Genomic DNA, 17,403 nt, shown 5'->3' with positions numbered 1-17,403 from the left:
CACCGTCACGGTCCTGGCTGGAAACCAGGCAGGTGACACGTGGACTTTTCTCCGACCCCAACTTCAGCACCCACCGCTGACCCTGCTGTCTCATTAACAAGATCAGTCTGGTCAAACTGGAACCAGGGGTGGTGTTCACAGGAGACTGGCTTTGGGCAGGAAGCCTTTGCAGCACATGCCGAGCTTCGAGGGGCTCTGACACCCCCATTTTAGACCAGAAGTAAATCCAACACATTAGGAGTAAGAACAGTCCAAGGGTGTCGCTGTCACTCAGATCAGGGCTCCTCAACCTCTTTTCCGTTACTGCCACGCCCTCGAGCATTTTGAGACCTTTTTTTCCCCAAAAGTCCTCCCTCCACCATGAAATTTAAATGCCAAGGATATACTATGCACCTGTTTATGTACAGCCCTTTGGAGGCTACACTCTATTATATTTTGCTGCCCAGGAACCAATTTTTGTCCTGATGGGGGTGATACTGTCCTTGCTGGGAACAAACTATTCAGACGTGTCCCCTCCCTAGTTCTTCTGAAAACTGCTCAGAAGGGCTCACAGATTCTCACAGGTCTCACTTAAAAGTCTCTAGCATCTTCTCCACACAGAGCAGCTCTGGTTCTCCAGGTTTACACCGGAAGCCTAGGGCCACCTGAGAGTCCATTTCAGGGAAATGAGAATTCTTGAATTCAGCAGCATGGACTCAACCTGGGAAGAAGGCATCACCCCAACAGGCAGAATGACCTCCGGGGCCCCTGAAGCAGCCTCTCTGTTCCTGAGCCTTACTTTAGGGCTAAGTACCCTGAAAGGCTCCGTCACCTGTTTTCCCCTGCTGACAATTGGCATTTATGTAACTTAACAAGTGGTTTCCCCTTCGACATCACCTTGGAAAGATAAGAGCCACGTCTGAGTTCAATTCTGATATCAGACAGAAGTTTATGATCTGCACATGTTCTGTTTTCAACTCTGATCTGTACCTCCTAGTCTAAACTGCAATTTTGGGGGTCCTAGTTATTTTGATGTTTTATTTCTATTTCACTATTTTATTAAACACCCTTCCTATCACTGACTTGGAACCCTCTGGACCAGGACAGGCGAACACACAGGCACAGACACCAGCACTCACCTGGCGCTGGGTGACCACTCTCTGTCGGAATTAGGGTATGATGCTGACTGAGGGTAGGTCAGGACTGGGGAAAGGTTTTCCTTAGGAACGTCTTCTTGGAATGGAGGTATATCATTAGAAAGAGTTCTGGAGGGAAAGAAAAAAAGAAAGATCAAAGTCAAAGAATGATTAGTGATCGATTTGTAATAAGGCAAGTCTCCATTTTCTCTTCTCTCTAATGCTGGTAGACTAATGTGAGCTCCTTCTAAATAAACCACCCAGGCATATTCTAAGAGGTGAAGAGGAAAAAGTGACTCAAGAGAAATGTGTACTGTGCGGTCGTGCTTTGGCTGAACTGCACGTGTGAACTGCCTTTGGTCCAGTATTAGACACGGACACCATGGCTGCACGCCTGATATTTACGCCGCAGTGCCCGATGCGCGATACGCTTGTCTTTCACGTTTCCTCCACAAAAAGCCTGCGAGGTAGTCGGGCCCAAGACTGGACCCAGAGGCTTATAAACTCTTGCCATGCCCGGGGGAGCTGCCAACCACTGAACACACAGACAGCAGCTTATCTAGCGCAATAAATAAATGTCACGACAAACTGTATCTTATAATTACAAAATGGTTGCAAATCTATCTGGCATCGGGTACAGCATGCTTGTTACAAGATACAAGTCACTCTTTCTCATGCAGAGGCCACCTGTCTGTATTTCTGATGTTCTCTGAAGCATCTAAGTCCAGAACTAAAAGCCACGCAGGGAAGGCAGCCGTAATAAGCCGACTGACCAGCTCCTGAGCCCACGGCACTTAGGAAAAGCGACATTGTTGGTGTGCCTTTATTTTTCAGCCAGAAAAAAAAATTCAGCTCTGAATAACGAAGCAGGGGGTTACTCCAGATGTTCCTTCTCCTGAACATCTCCTGATGTTCTTTATGCTAATAGGACACAAAAGCAATTACGAAAAATTCTGCTGAATTACATAAAAAATCTGAAACATCAAATAGTTCTTTACAAATGAGTTTTGACTTTTAAAACTGGCATTTTTCACCAAAATAGCACTACGCAGACACAGAATTTCACCACACTATAAAAAGCAAAGAAAAACACAATGAGTGTCCACCAAACTTTGACCCTGATCAACACTGAAAAGGACAGGTCTGCTTGTAGAGAAATGGGTCCACCTGTAGCCCTGAGTGGACCACAGATCGGCCCCTGAGTGTCAATCAGCCCAACGCCGTGCTCCAAGTTGGCGCTAAATGAGCATGTGTGGGTCTGAAACAGTGATTCATAAAGTGTTCGTCTGCTGAGTTCCTGCTCCTTGGTTCCGCCCTGGAAAGCTGGGGTTAACACCAGGGATGTCGGGTGTTACCAATTACCTCTCAGTTGCAAGCTCCGTCACGTCTTTATGCTACTTTAGAATTGGGCCTGCAGGATTCCAAAGTTCAGTCTAAAATCATTAATGGAAGAGTAAGAAATTCTGGGGTCAAGGGGGGAACATTTCATAAGGGGAAAGGGTATAGCTCAGTGGTAGAGCATGTGTTTAGCATGCACGAGGTCCTGGGTTCAATCCCCAGTGCCTCCACTTAAAAAAGAAATAAATAAATAAACCTAATTACCTCCCCCCCAACACAAAAAAAAAAAAAAAAGAGAGAGAGAGAGAGAGTTCTCCTAAAAAACGAAGCCACGCAGCTGGAGCTCAGCCCCCCCCTCGACACACACACATTTACCTACTGCTGTCCAGCGGCTCGGCCTCCTCGTCCGAGCTCATCTCGATGGGAAACATGTCTTCGTCCTCGGACGTGTTGGCATTGTCATCCCTTTTCATGCTGTCCAGCTGGGACTTCCTCCTCCTCTTCCTCCTCTTCTTCCCTAAAGAGCCACTTGAGGTGGTCTCGCTGGGAGCCAAGACCTGGGCTGAGGTGTTGGGGTCCAGGCCTCTCATCCGATCTACAGAGTTCCTCTTCAGCTGGGACTCCATCCGCGAGGCTCCTTCCGACAGGATCGGGGAGGTGGCCAGGTGCATGGGGATCACCTCCTGAAGGGCAGAAAAGATGTTCAAAAAGGAGCCTTGTTGACTGGGACGTAAGAAGCCGGGTGGTGCCGACGGCCCCCCAGTGTTCATTCAGGGGACAGGCACACATGCTGCTGACAGTTTGAGTGGCTTGGAGAACATCTAATGTCCTACATGTATGAAGTCCTCATCTGAGAGGTGAGGCGAGGCTGGGAGGGAAGTGACAGACCGCCTCACTCAGCTGAAGAAACGCACAGAGAGTGCTGACTGACACTGGGTCAAAAGGGAAGGGGGAGACGGCTCAATCTGGTGATGAAGGACACAGGCTCCCCAGCTTCCAGCTGCCTCTCAGGGGCAGGAGGGGCATCACATGGGACAGGACGTACTAGCCTTAGAGACCCAGCTCACCACGGCGGCCTGCAGCCTCCACGGCATCCCCACCCAAAATGCTTCCCCAGCTCTTACAGCGTGAAATCTGTCTACAGCCAAGGGGCAAACAGTGGTTCGTCTGTCAAAGCCTAAAATTCATTAGAAACCAGTGAATCATCCTCTGCTTCCCCTTTCAGTAGGGAGACAAAGAGCAGCCAGGCAGGGCTCCCTGAGGGCCACGGGGTGAGGACACTGGCCCTCCTCCTATGTCACACCTTCAGGGAGCCCGAGAGGAAGCAGAGCCTGGGATGGGATGGTTTTGTCCTGAAACTGAAACGACCGGCATTCGATTTAGAGCCTGGAGCTATTTAGAGCCGTTCCTTTTCAATCAGGCTGCCTTCCCACAAAGGAACTAATTCGAGTGGATTTTATTGAGGAATCACTACATCAGATCCCTTCAAAGTGGCTTTCTCAGTGAAAGGCCAAAAAAAAGTGGTCTGTCTTGGAAGGAAAAAGAGGGATGTAAATCTTCATGACTTCGGATTTGGCAAAGAATTCTGAGATATGACAACAAAAGGACGAGCAACAAAAATAAAACAGATAAATCGGATTTCATCAAAATTAAAAACTTTGTGTTTCAAAGCACAACATCAGAAAGTGAAGACCACTCACTCCCACAGTGGAAGAAGGCACTCACAGAGCACACACCTGACGAGGGGCTTGTGTCTAGAACAGGTCATGAACTCTTACAACTCAGTGGCAGAAAGACACATAACCCAACAAAAAATGAGCAAAGCGTCTGAACAGACATTTCTCCAAAGAACACATGGAGATGGCCAAGAAGCAAATGAAACAATGCTCAGCGTCATTAGTCACCAGGGAAACGCAAATCAGTATCAGGATGAGGAACGGCTTCACACCCACCAGGACGGCTAGAGTCGCAAAGCCGGAAAGCAAGAAATGACAAGGCTCTTCACAAACTGGAACTCCCGTGCACTGCCAGTAGGAGCGTAAAACAGAGCCGCTTTGGATAACAGTCTGGCAGTTGCTCGAATGTTAAACACAGAGTTTCCATGCGACCCAGCAATTCCGCTCCCAGGGACACACCCAAAACAAACGAAAACGTAAGTCTTCACAAAAACTTGCACACAGATGTTCATAGCAATGTTGCTGACAACAGCCAAAAGGTGGAAGCAAACCTAATTATCCACCAACACATGAAAAGATAAACTATAGATGGTGCATAGGTGGTCTATAGATACAGTGGAACACTGTTGCCCTACAGTGGGATGAATGCAGTACTGGCATAAGCCGTGACTCAGATGAATCTTGTAAAGTTGTGGTCCTGAAAGAAGTCAGGCACAAAAGGCCCCAGACCATGGAATTCCATTCAGATGAAAGCTCAGAATAAGGGAAATCCAGAGAGACAGAAAGTAGATTAATGGCTGTTTCGGGCTCAGGCAGTGAAAGGTTGGGGGTTTAGGGACAGGGGAGGTGATGGCTAAAGGGTACAGAGTCTCTTTCGGAGGTGATGAAAATGTTACAGAATTGACTGTGCTAATGGATACACGCATTTGTGAAAATACCAAAAACCACAGAATCGTACACATGAAACGGATAAATCGTATGGTACGAGAATTGTATTTTAATAGAGCTGTTAAAAAATTTAATAAAAATAAAAGTGATTTAGTCATTCAGTAAACAAATACTAGAACATTCATCTGTCCGAGATTTGACACATCAGTATCGTTTGTGTGCTTTGGACCACGGTTCAGCCCAATGTGATTCAGTTCCCTGCCTCCCTGGACACTGAGCCAAAGGGAGCAGGCCAGGACTGCTGAGTCCTGTGGACACAGCACACACCCACCTTGTCTGGCTCAAATTCCCAGTACGGGGTAAGAGGCCGCTTTTCTCTGCAGCCGTCACCCACACAGCCGGGCGCCAGCATCACTGCTCCACATGTGTCTCCTAGCGGAGCAGAGCTCAGAGCCCAAAACTCAGGGGTAACCCTCACACCCCGCCTTCCTTACCTGATCATTATCAGTCTCTTGAACAAAAAACGCCTCTCCGTTATCTCCCAATTTCATGTGCAAATCCACAGGTTCCCCGTTGATTTCAATGTCAACCTGAAGGAACAAGATACTTCACCACAACAGGAAACCTCCTGGGAGATGGCTCAGTCTCCACACACTTTAATCAAATCATCCCCCGAAATATCTCACAGTTCCCAATCTCAGCTGGTCAACCTGGTCCATTGAGAAGCGGAGTCTTTTCCCCCCACCTCCACCCCCTTGAGTCCCTGCAGGCTTGTGATTGCCCCAGCGAGTCTGCGAGCACAACCCAAGTGGTGCCACGTGACTCCCGAGGCTAGGCCAGCACAAGAAGGTGGCATCTGCCTGGCTCGCTCTCTTGGAAGACACTTGCCTTGCAGCCAGCTACCATGTTGTAAGAAGGCCACACAGAGGGGCCGTGTGGAGGCGCTGTGGCCAACAGCCTCAGCTAAGAGTCCAGCTGAGAGCCACCAGCCGCGGGAGCCAGGACATCTACAGGTGATTCCAGCCCCCGAGCCCCGAGTCTCCAGCTAAAGCCCCAGATGGCAAATGGCAGAGATGAACCAGCCTACTGCACTTGGCTGGAACCCTGACCCACAGAACCCAGGAGCTTCATAAATAGTTGTTTTATGCCACTGCATTTTGGAAAAATTTACACATCATAGTAACTGGAACTTGTCAACTCAGGGACCAGCCCTTTCCGACAGAGAACTAAAACTCTGGGTCTGCGAGGAGCTCTGGACATGTAAAGCCACAGAAACACAATGATTTTCTCTAAGGGGGGAACCTGTCCTCCAGGTTACTTACCACTTTCTCCCGGGAGCGCAGGACCCCCATTTTCCCAAAGCGGACGTGGAAGGGGGAGCACTGCAGGCTCCCATTGGGCTGGCGGACCACGATGATGTCGATGCATCCGGACAGGGTGGCGGGGTTCAGCCCCTTGTAGAGCTCCTTCACAGTGACAAACACCTGGCCTGCCAGCTGCCCCACGTAATTCATGGTTTGGGCCTAGGAAACAGAGACACAAGCAAGACACGTGAACAATTAACTTGGGGGAGGCTCCAGGGCCGGCGAAGTGAACTCCTCCTCATTTCAGACACATGTATCGCACGCCCCACTTCGCACCTGGCTCGGGTCGTCTTGTTCCACTGGAACGGGCTCCACGACCCCCACCCCTTCCCAGTGCCCCCCACCTCAAACCCTGGCCACCCCAGGAGGCCTAACCTCAGTTATCACCGGCTCTTCCCATCTGGGCCCACAGTACTTGTTTATATCACCTCGGGGCACCTGCCCTGTCATCCCGTGCAGGTTTTATAGACTAAATCTTCAGACTGTTGAGAAGAGAGAGACTGTGTCCACGCCAAACAGAGGAGATACTTAACAATATTAGTTGGAAAAAATTACTATTTTTACTTGAGAAATGAAAAAAAAAAGTGACATTTATTTTGAGCAATTTCCATCCTGGTCCTTGCCTGCCTGCCTCCCTGATGCGCTCACATTTCAAGGGATATCTGTGCTCAGCTTCGGTTTGTCTGCCCAGCTGATCGACTGAAGTCTGCTCTACAAAGGGCCCAGTGCTGGGAACGCAGATGAAAGAAGACACAGCTCAAACCCCCGGCTCATGACGGACACGCACCAGTGCTGTGTCGATCCTAAGTAAACACTAAAGGAGTCACACCCAAGGAAAGGGGAGAATCGTCCCAGAGGGGCTGGCAGCTGGCAGGCTTGGAGGAGGGCCTTCCGGGAGAGGAGGGTGCACCAGGGCACCGCGGAGGGAGAGGTGTGCGCACACGCAGGGGAAGGGCCACAGCGGATGCCATGCTAGGAGATTCGGATGGCACAGTGTAGCCAAGAGAAGCCACCAGAGACTCAGGAATTACAAAAATGATGATTCGATCCAGGATTTAGAAAGAGTATTGCGGTAAAAATGTAGAGAAGACTGACAAGAAAAGAAACTGAGGCAGGAAGACCAATCGGCGGCTGCTGCTGCTGGTGAAGACAAAAAAATGACGCTGGCCCGAGAGGCGGTGTGACCAACGAAATGAGGCAGAGGGATGACTGAGAAGTTCGGGTGCTGAGCAACGGGAGCCCCAGTCAGCAGTGCCCCGGCCTTCGCCTCACACCTCTGGCTCCGACGCCCACCTCGGTGCTGACCCACACCTGCCAGACTGCCCAGCCAGCAGAGCCTGCCCCCAGTTCCACGGCCCGGCCCTGTCACCCTGACGGGACTCACACATGCTCCCGCCCTGCAGCCTGCTCCGGCCACCCTCCTAGCTCTGCATCACTGGCCACCCCACCTACCACCCTCCCACCTCCCCGGAGGCCATGGCTCTGCTCAGGGATCCCCCTTTGTCAGGGTCCTCTCTTCTCCAGCTGCACCTCCACTTTAGGGCCGAGTCCGGACCTCTATCCCCTCCTCTCTATACACTTAACACTGAGGTGGACCCGTGAGGCCACATGGTTTCAGATACCCCGAGCACAGAGGGCTCGGCTCGCACATGTGACTTCTAATCAGTGGGTCCCCAGACCTGGTCCTGTGTGAGGTCCCCAAGACCTCAGGGCCACCTACCCTGGTAACCAGGGACACGTGGGACCACAGGGACACCACCCAGCCCCGGTCCCTTACAATGACTCCAGCAACTGCCGCAGCAGGTGCTCACGCCTGGCCCTGGCGGCCCTCCGTTGACACATCTTGGACTGTGAACTTTCCTGCTCTGACGTGTCTCTATTTTGTCATGTGGTTTTCTTGTCACTCAGTGAAGCCAGATTCTCCTTGAGGCCAAGGATCAAACCTTGTCCTTTCAAGTTAAAGACAACAACAACAACAACAAAGACAAAAAAGTACCTTTTATAAGCCTCACTTCAACCCCTATTACAAAAGCAGAAGAGTTGTGAAGCAACCCCACTTCACAGATAAAAAAAAACTAAGGCTCAGAAGGGGCTGGTCAAATGCCCTGCATGCAGACAAGAACTGCTGACTTAATTCTAACTTAGAACAAGCCAGAGACCTAAAAGCAGAGAACAAAACCTACAGAGAAAAGGAGACAGCCCTCTCCGGCTCTTTGTGCAATTCTAAACGACGCCCTCGAGATGGACAGCACACTTCCTCCCTCAAATGAGGGAGCACGTGGACCTTCAGGAAGCACGTTCAGAGACGCACAGACCTGCCTCCCTGGCTGTGTGGCCTCCACCACTAACAAGGGCCCACGTCCGCAGACACAGAAAATCCCCAAAGTTCTAAGTCAGTTTAGTGGTGTAGGTTAGCTAACTTCACGCAAAAGGGGACGAGGGGACAGTTCCTGAAAATATGAAATATAGAAAGAGAATTATCTGTAACCCTGACACTTCTTCTAGGGAGTCATTTTATAAAAGGAATCATTACCTCAATGGTCAACCTAGATTTAATGCACTGGGCACACCAAGAGAGGTAACCTCCAACTCCACGGCGGGGCTCACCATAGGAGTGACGTTTTTGTATCATTTCATTCACGTACATGACCTCATGCTCGCGTGACTCTCACAGTAACCGTGTAGGTATCAGGCCTTTCAGGTGGGAAAATGTATAACGAGGCAAATGCCCAAGATCACAGGCCTGGAATCTGACCATCTGACCTCGGCTTCGCTTCTGTCGGGCCCCCTCTCCCACCCCCCACAGCTTCCTCCAACTTCATCGCCCGCACACAGGGGCTGCGCTCACTGCTGGATAACACATGACCACCTCCCCAGAGCCAAGGACCCAAACCCACGCCAGCGCCCCTGCTCTGCCAGCACCGCTCCTGAGAAGGCCTCAGGACCCGCTGGCCACTATCCTTTATTCATAAGAAAGAGAAAGCTCTTAAGTGGATGGTGTTACCATCTCTGCGTCCCAACTGCTCATCTGTAAAATGAAGACTTCGGCCGAGGTGACCTGCAAGGTCCAATTCCAGCTCCAGCCATTAGAAGATAAAGGCTTTGTTCTTGTTCTCTTCAATCCTTAGCAACGAAAGGACATCTTTAATAATTTAAACTAAATGTTGCTCCGTGCTCTTGTTCTCAAGAACAAAACATCCCTCCCCACCTCTCCCCCTTCTTCGATGATTAAATCAAGGTCATCGTGCAGGATCTGAGACTTCCAAAGCTGGCAGGATCCTGACTGACCTGTTGTCCCAACACCCTCATTTTAAAGAAATAAGCCCAGAAATGGCAAGTGACTGAGGCTGCGCTCCTCCCACGGCAGAGACGGAGCCGGACTCAGGATCCCCGATTTCCAGTCCTGGGATCTTCCCTGTGCGCGTGCCTCAGGACTGGCTGGCATAGCTTTCCCTTCACAAATAATCGGAAGTAGCTAGTGATACTCCCTCTGTTGAATAACTTGTTTGCAAATCTGAAAACACCTCCATTTGGAAGCAGAAAAGGATCTGTTCCCTAATCCTTAACAAAGGACAAGGTCAGGGCCCCGCCTGGCAACAGCTCCTAGGACCCATCAGCGCCTGCGCCCTGGGGCTGCCCAGACTGAGCACTGAGGATGTTAACGGGGAGAACACTCCCACCTCACAGCTATTTGGATGGCTACTATCTAGAAAGCAGAAAAAAAAAAACATGCATTGGTGAGCATGTAAAGAAACTGGAACCCATGTGCACTGCTGGAGGGAATGCAAAATGGTAAAGCTGAAGAACACAGGATGGCGATTCCACTAAAAAATCAAAGACAGACCGATCATAGAATCCAGCAATCCCACTTCTGGGTACAGCCAAAAGAACTGAAATCAAGGTCTCAAAGAGACAGCTGCACTCCGTGTTCATAGCAGCATTACTCCCCATAGTCAAAAGATGGAAACAACCCAAGTGTCCATTGATGGATGAGTGGATAAACAAAACGCGGCATTATACACACCACGGAATATTATTCAGCCTTAAAAAGGAAGGAAATTCTGGCATATGCCACAACATGGATGAACCTTGAGGGCACTATGTTGAGTGAAATAAGCCAGAAACAAAAGGACAAATACTGTACGATCCTACTTATGTGAGCCACCTAAAGCAGACACACTCACAGAAACAGAAGGCAGAGCAGTGCCAACCAGGAGCGGGGACAAGGGGCAGGGGGAGCTAGTGTCTAGTGGGGACAGAGCGTCCCTTCTGCAAGGTGGAGAGCTCTGGGCTGGATGGCGGAGACCATCGCCGTGTGAATACACGACCATGTGAACATACGTATATTAAGTCTACTCAACTGCACACTTAAAGATGGTTAAAAGACTACATTTTATGTCATGTGTATTTCACCACAATTTAAAAACCTTTTTACAAGGTGAGGTGGGGTGAAGGAGAACACTGCCATTAACTAAAATTCATTTTGGGAAGATGAACATTATTTGGTTAAAAAGTTGCTCTGGGAGAGGGCTTGGGCCCAGGAGGAGAGGAGAGAGGGTGAGCCCAGGTCTCCTTGGGCGGCAGCCTAGCCAGAGGGCGAAGGCCACTCTCTCCTTTACCTGCTCCTCCTCCAGGATCTCTTGGGAGTACGTGCTGGCGAATACATACAGAGGACAGAAATACACAGCTGGGCACAAGTTCCCAAGTTTCACTTTTGTCAGTCCCATGTGTAGTGCAAGGATCAGGTAAGAAGCTAATCTGATTGACGTGAAGAAACCAGGCCAGCGGGCTCCCTCCCTCCTCCCTGCCAGCCCCCCTGCCATGGTGTTCAAGAAGACACGGTGGGGTGAGGGCGGCAGGCACCAAGGGGGAAACTAAAGAAAGTGCCTTTGTGACCCAAGAGTAACCAAAGACAAGTAAAGCCGTGCACAAGGAAACAAACGTTCACACATCCAGTCTAACAGCTCTGAGACACCTGTTCTCCACTCACCCCATTCCAAATTACGTCTAGATCTACTGGTTTTAATCTCAGAATGTGGCAGGAAATACCTACTTCACCTGACAAGGCTTCATTTACCACTGAAAACAGGATTCCACAACCCGAGTTCAGAAGGTTTTCCGGGAAAGCTGAGCCAAGACTCAAAAACCCTCCAACCAAACTAGGGTTCTCTGAGCTGGGCTGTGGATTTTCAGAGCATCTCCCAGGTTAAGAAAAAGGGAAATAAATTTTTAAACGTGACATCCTCTAGCTTGACGTCCTGGAATAGTATGAATTTTCTAAGGTTATTCCGTCCCAGTGGAACGCTGTCTCTCCGGATACCCTTCCCTAACTTAGAATCCACTTCAGTGCTTGTGTTAGACGCAAACAGATAATACACCACGGAACACAAAAACCCAAAAGCGTGTTCCCACCTGGATCCTATCTACAACATTAATGATAAACAGGGTGTTCAGCTTGAAGAGCAACAATTATTAAAGCTAAATACAGGTGTTTGAATTATTTTAGGCCAAGCCCCTTGTCAACTCAGGAATCACTGTCCCACTCATTTATCAAGCAAGCAGATAAAAGGGATTTTAATTCCCTTTCTAGTTCTCTCAAGGAGATTATTATCAAAGGCATGTTATCTAGGAAAAAACAGTTTCTCCATTTAATCTCGTGGGTGTGCTCCCCGGAAATGCAATGGTGATGCTCTGGCAGACAGCGTCCAGATCCAAGCTGCTCCCCTCCAAGGGGGCCAGCAGAGCAGGGCTCAGGGCTGAGAAGCCTCACCTTAGCAGAGGTCAAAAGAGTACAAACCTGTCTCAACAAACACAACTCTCAACGTCCCCATTTTTGTTAAACCTTTCTCACCTTTACTTTTCTTTCCACCTTCTTCTCTTTGAGAACTAAACGTCCCGCAAAGAGTTCTACCATCACTCCTTAATCTGTGTTCCCACTGCTGCCTTCATGTCTTCATCTGCATGTCAGGGTACCTCGTTCATCTAAACGCCCAAATAGCTCAGTTTTGAGAACTGGACTCCTCCTGGGCCCTCCGGTTCAGGGAATGCCTCTCATCCCGGACGGCAGCTTGATGAACGGACTGTCATTTGTCAAGTGACAAGGAGAGACCTTGTCCTCCAAGCTGCCTGCCCTCATTCAGGACAGGGAGGTGCCTCCTCACCTCTGGGCACCCGGCTCCTCGCGTGGCGCCTGTCCCGTCCCAGGGACCCAGGAAATGTTGCAGCCACATGTGGCCACGATTTCTTTAACTACTTCCCAGGCTGCCTTGGATGACATTCTCCAGCGTTTGCCAGGAGCCTAATCTCAAATATCCGTCTATTAAGTAAGCTAGGTACCTCTGAACGATTTAGTTGAATTAAATCTATACGTGACTATCTTCCAAAAAGTGAAAATGCTTTATTGGTTTGGAACACGTCTGCTTTGGTTTGATGGAAACAGAGGATGTGCCATCAAAGCAGCCCGCGTCCTACTCTCACATTGAAGCAAATGCACACCCAGAGCGAAGGCACTAGGGCTCCGGGGAAGCCTACTTACTCCTGGTGACCAGACGGGAGCGGTGGGAGGTGGGAGGATGCGGAGCCGTGTTGCAGGGGGGCTCCACTTACCCAGGACACAGATGGCCTCAGGGCTGTCAGACCACACGGGCGTGCACAATCGTCTGTTCTAATGAGGAATAAGCAGGCAGGTCGTCACATAAAGAGAAACGAGGAGACGTACTAGAAGCAAATGAAAGAGAACCTCACCGTACTCAAGTGTCAGCAAAGGCAAACCCGTGGTTCATCTTTGAAAGGACATCCAGAATGAAATAGAATTTCAGGCTCTCTGAGAAAACAAATTCTACTGCCGGGTGACATTAAATTGCTGTCCGTCGGCCCAGCCCCCCCGAGACTGATGCTTGTTTTCGTGAGGCTCCCTGGGGAGCTGCGGGTGCAGCCTAGATGAGCAAGCTTCTTACCTGACACAGCCACTGGGAACTCCAGGATAATTACTGGTGGCGAGAAGTTAAAATGATGATTATGAAGAAGATTTAGATGGGTTTGGAAAACCACAAAGGGTTCCCACCAACTTTAGAGAGAAAGGAATATTCCAAAGCATCAGACCCAAGGCCCATCCCAATTTTGCTGCAAATCCTTAACTTGTCGCTAATCACTAATATCACTTTTTCCTGAATCCCAGGCAAAAGGCCACACAGCCTCCACAACACATTTACTCAACACTTCGCAATACACTAGAACTCCTCTGCACAGGTGGGCTCATGTGACGCAAATCAAGCAGCCCTGTGCAGCACTCAGAACCAGCATTACCACCCCACTTCCAACGAGGAACGGGGGCGCCAGGCTTGTGTGATGCTCAGGATAGCACGACCGGTAAGCAGCGGTGAGGACAGGAACCCGGGTTGAACCCCCAGCCTCCCGTCCTCCTTGGCATGGAGCTGCCTCCCCATCTTGCTGGCTACAACTGATATAAATGGGTGAGGCCCAGTTAAAGAAAAATCAGTGTGGCTTTAGCAAGACAGATGGCAACCATCTAGTTCTAAAAGTCGGCTAACATTCAGCACGTGTTTACAGGGTATCCAGGGCTATACAGACGATCAGAGATCATAATTAAAGTTGGAATTGCTGAGAGACAGTCCCGGGGCCAGGGTGGAAGGCACAATTTATGAGACCAAGCTTCAAAGAGAATTGACTGACTTATCATAGGGAGTGAGCTCCCCATCAGTGGGAGTATTCACAGAATCTAAACCATGATTTGACAAAGAGGTTGTAAAGGGAATTCAAGAATGCGGCTCTAAGTTGATGCTTCTATGACCTGGTCATAGCAACATCATGAAATCTAGTCTTCACCCCAAGCAAGAAACAAGGGGTTTGGAGTTGGTTTTTTTGGTTTGGGCTTTTCTGGGGGGTGGGTATAGGGGAGAAGGGTTTGTTTTGGGGATTTTTTGGTCACATCACAAAAAATCCCAGACTTGCAGACACCGAGGCGCACCCACCACCTCCAAAGTAGCTTGGTAAGTCTGGTATGATGGGACAGCGCAAAAATTCAACAATTAGAAGAAATTAAGAAAATGGGAATGGTTCCCTCCCAGGAACATAAAACTCATGAAGACAATGCCCCAAACTAAATTCACTGCAAACAGTTCAGATAACAGGCTCATAATGCGCTTCTGGAAAACAAACAGGCCAGGAAAGATAAAGGGTCCGAGTCTTAAAAAAAATAGAAACTGCACAAAATTGGAGGTGTGGACCAAAAAAAATGTTGCCTGCCATTTGAGTAAACAACCAACACAGCCCGCCATCAAGCCATCAGCCAGGCAGCTGCCGGGGGCCCTGAGCGGGATTCAGGATGGAGGAAAACAGAAGAAGGGTTGTAGACAGTCAAGATGGATCAAAGGAATGATTCCAGCGAGCCCAGACTCTCGCACCTTCCCATACACAGAAAGCACTACAGTCATTCACTTGAGACGTCCGGTTTTTCATGATTAGCAGTAACCTTTTGATGTTCGACTACACTTTTTTCAACAAAAACTTATCTATATCCTGGCTTCTCCCTCATTTCTTTGGAAAGGTCCCCCAGAGCGATCTGAGAGGCAGTCTTCCCAGGCTACAATTCTCAGTAAGGACACCGAATAAATGTAATTCTCAACTGTTAGGTTGTGTGGCTTTGTTCTTTGTGTTTTCTTTTTCCAGTGGGCAGGAGTCAGGGGCCAGGATGTGCTTGTCTTCCTCCAGCTCTGTGCCTGGGGGCAAGGAGTTCACACAGCCTCTCAGATGAGGCCTCACCAGGAGTCATCGGCCATCGGTCATCGGTCATCGCAAGCCTTATACAAGATGATGACTTTGGAATAAGACATGCCCTTGGAAGGCACAGGCCGAAAGTGAATTATTATTATCATTTCTTCCCTGGGCAAGTGACGAGAGAAGTCAGACTCAGTCACTGGCTCTGGGTGTGACATTTTCACAAGTATTCACAACCTCCCTCAGCTATATCTCCTCAGGGCCTCTCAGAATTCTGCTAAATCCAAAACCATCCCCCACAGCCCACAAGGAGCCAAAGGTCAAAACCCCCTCCTTTGTTCGGTCTGTGATCTGAAGGCATCTTCGGCACTTTGTGCTCAGAATGAGTCATCACTTCCTGGAGCGAGCTGGCCCCATGCACCGCTCCTAGCGTCACCTCTGAACTCTCAGCAGGTGCCGAAGGGCCACTTGTGGAATCGTGGCTTAAGGCACATGCAGGGAGCTTCCTGATTGGAAAACCAACCCCACATCCCCTGGGGCGAGGCCTCCAGCTCCGTGTTCCTGTAAGCAGCAGGACTACACATCCAGACAGCCAACAGCCAGTGCTCTCCGGGGCAGGCAGACACCAGCCAATCACCGATCACTGTCCCAGCCTGCCAGCCACCTGGGTTAAAGGAGTCCATCTGAGACACTTCTAAACACCCACGGAGATTCCTGGCAACACCAGGTAAAAATAATCATGGCAGCAAACCCATGAGACACAACCTTGTAAATCCACTGTCCATTTTCACATACCATTAAGGCTGGTACACTGTCCTGATGGTGATGATAAAAAAAGTGTTTAAGTTTGCTTGCGCATTTACCATAATGATGCAAAGGATGTAATTCTCTCGTTTTGCAGAGAAAGAAGCTGAGCTTTAGAGTTTATATACTTTGAGCAGGATAGGGCATAAAAGCAATATTCAAATGCAGGTTAAGTCGATATCCAATAGTGTGACAATCCTGCAGACCTCCTGTGTGACCTGACAGATTGACCTACAGAGGGGACAACACACACACACTTTAAATTAAATATGCAGGAAGGTATAATGCACAGCATTTGAAAATATATTCACTTCTCCAACGGTGAGGCCAAAATTGTCTACTGTGGTACATTCCAATAGTTTTATTTCCTTTTCCTAAGCCAGAGTCTGGTATGGAAATTGGTCCGCTTGCTCCAGAGCCAGGCCTGCGCTGGCTAGTCAGTCCAGGAGCAGCAGGCCAGCCTCACTCTGACATCTCCAGGTGGCACACGTAGGCGAGCAGAAGGTGCTCGGGGCAGGTGCACAGACTTGGCTGAGTCCTGTCACCAGCTAATAGTCGGGGGCAAGCCCGAGGGACCCTGTAGCTCCGAAAAAGGTCTCAGTATTTTTGAGTTAACATAGAAAAAGGGCACAGAGATTTTACTAGTAAAATCTAAACTGAATATCCATGGATAAAATCTCCTCTTTATCCAGATCTACCTCAAATGTCTGAAAGTGGGCTCTGAGGACTGGTGAGTGACTGGCCAATACTCACCTGCACTTCCTACACACATCTACTCCTGCAGGCCGAAGATCACACAAATGCTCACCTGTGCCTGGCGATGGGCGTGGCCCCAGCCAAGACTAATTCCTGTCCCTGAGAGGCTGAAAGTCTTATATCTTAACTGGCCCAGTGACTGAACAGCCGAATATGGACGTCCATTTATAACCTTTCTGAAAACAAAAGGATGTGCCTTGGGAGAGCGAGCATTTTGTTCACTATTCAAGCCACTGGCTTTTAGTTACTTAGGACCGTTCTTCCTCAAGGGCAGGACAAAATCTTCCTCCCTGGGGCTCTCCCCGGAGCTCCTTGAAGCCTGGGGATGTCTCATTCTTCACTTTCCCAGTGGTCACCGGCCATCTGAGGATAGCTATGTGACTGCCCCTTGGGCCGAACACTCTAGGAAGGCACTGTCGGCCCCCCAGCTGGGCCTCAGAAGGACGGGTGGGGGGACCCCCGGCTGTTCTCTGAGCACATTCCAGACTGTGTCTCCATGTCTGGGGTTCAAATCTGAGGCCTGACCAGCCCTGAGTTAAAACACAAACATCGTGCTGCTCCAGGGCTGGCGAAGATCACATTCGCCCAGGAGGTTATGAGACAAACGCTGGTTTTCACACGAAGCATTATTAAAAAAAAAAAAAAAAGACAATTTCTAAGAAATCCCAAAAACAGACTAATCAGATTTACAGTGAAAGGAAATTGGTTTATAAATAATACAACTTT

General features: G+C 49.4%; 1 protein-coding gene across 8 annotated transcripts in view; it reads right to left on the bottom strand.

Annotated features, from left to right (window-relative positions):
* LPIN1 (lipin 1) overlaps positions 1-17,403 on the bottom strand; it is a 113,561-nt gene that overhangs the window by 41,456 nt on the left and 54,702 nt on the right. For all 8 annotated transcript variants that reach the window (XM_032497049.1, XM_032497045.1, XM_032497044.1 and 5 more), the window contains 4 exons: positions 6,340-6,540; positions 5,512-5,607; positions 2,829-3,136; positions 1,119-1,244 (listed from right to left, as the gene is read on the bottom strand). In XM_032497049.1, the coding sequence (XP_032352940.1) occupies positions 1,119-1,244; positions 2,829-3,136; positions 5,512-5,607; positions 6,340-6,540 (731 nt within the window). The remainder of the gene's footprint in view (positions 1-1,118; positions 1,245-2,828; positions 3,137-5,511; positions 5,608-6,339; positions 6,541-17,403) is intronic.

This window comes from Camelus ferus, chromosome 15, assembly GCF_009834535.1.
Source record: "Camelus ferus isolate YT-003-E chromosome 15, BCGSAC_Cfer_1.0, whole genome shotgun sequence".
NCBI classification, from domain to species: Eukaryota; Metazoa; Chordata; class Mammalia; order Artiodactyla; family Camelidae; genus Camelus; species Camelus ferus.
This window is presented reverse-complemented; position numbering and strand designations above follow the sequence as displayed.